The 973-nt window shown below is 65.4% G+C and overlaps 1 protein-coding gene across 1 annotated transcript in view; it reads left to right on the top strand.

The window, feature by feature from the left end:
- The window catches only part of RAB34 (RAB34, member RAS oncogene family), a 2,184-nt gene that overhangs the window by 1,037 nt on the left and 174 nt on the right, over positions 1-973 (top strand). Inside the window, exons 2-7 of the mRNA XM_035900559.1 lie at positions 31-134; positions 195-257; positions 326-377; positions 499-580; positions 673-763; positions 852-955. Coding sequence (XP_035756452.1) covers positions 31-134; positions 195-257; positions 326-377; positions 499-580; positions 673-763; positions 852-955 — 496 coding nt within the window. The remainder of the gene's footprint in view (positions 1-30; positions 135-194; positions 258-325; positions 378-498; positions 581-672; positions 764-851; positions 956-973) is intronic.

Genomic DNA, 973 nt, shown 5'->3' with positions numbered 1-973 from the left:
CTGCTGACACCCATTTCCCACCCCCCCCAGCTTTTGCAAGGACACCTTCGACAAGAACTACAAGGCAACCATCGGGGTGGATTTTGAGATGGAGCGGTTTGAGGTGCTGGGGGTGCCCTTCAGCCTGCAGCTGTGAGTAGGCATTAGCCCCCTCCCCACGCAGCCCTGCGGCCCCCCCTCACCTCCCCCCGGGGGGGACACGGCTGGCCAGGAGCGCTTCAAGTGCATCGCCTCCACCTACTACCGGGGAGCGCAAGGTGAGGTCCCCGCCATGTCCCACCCACGGCTGTCCTCGTCCCCATCTCACCCCTCCTTCCCCCTCCAGCCATTGTCATCGTCTTCGATGTCAACGATGTGGCGTCTCTGGACCACACACGGTAGGTGACACACGGACAAGGGGCTCAGGTGGGACTGGGGACGAGCGTGGGGGGCGGTGGGGCTGGATGGAGAAGCCGGAGCTGGGCAGGAGGGCATGGTTGGTGACAGTGGCCCCAACAGGCAGTGGCTGACTGACGCCCTGAAGGAGAATGACCCATCCAATGTGATCCTCTTCTTGGTGGGCTCCAAGAAGGACCTGAGTGTGAGTCTGTCCCCCTTCCCGCCGGGCTCCCTGTGCCCCGGCTCGGGGGAGGCCACCCCCGCCACCCACACCCCCCCCGGCTCTGTTGGCAGACGCCGGCACAGTACAGCCTGATGGAGAAGGATGCTCTGAAGGTGGCCCAGGAGATGCAGGCAGAGTACTGGGCTGTCTCCTCGCTCACCGGTGGGTCCCTGGCCGGGCAGGGGTGGATGCAGACCCTGGGGTCTGGATGGGTGAAGGGACACTCAGGGGGTCTCATCCTGTGGGACAGGGGAGAACGTGCGGGATTTCTTCTTCCGCGTGGCAGCGCTGACCTTCGAGAGCAGCGTGCTGGCCGAGCTGGAGCGCAGCAGCGCCCGCAAGATCGGCGACACCGTGCGTGAACCCCTGGCC

The sequence above is a fragment of the Egretta garzetta genome, unplaced genomic scaffold, assembly GCF_000687185.1.
Source record: "Egretta garzetta isolate BGI_Z169 unplaced genomic scaffold, ASM68718v1 scaffold108, whole genome shotgun sequence".
Lineage (NCBI taxonomy): Eukaryota > Metazoa > Chordata > Aves > Pelecaniformes > Ardeidae > Egretta > Egretta garzetta.
This window is presented reverse-complemented; position numbering and strand designations above follow the sequence as displayed.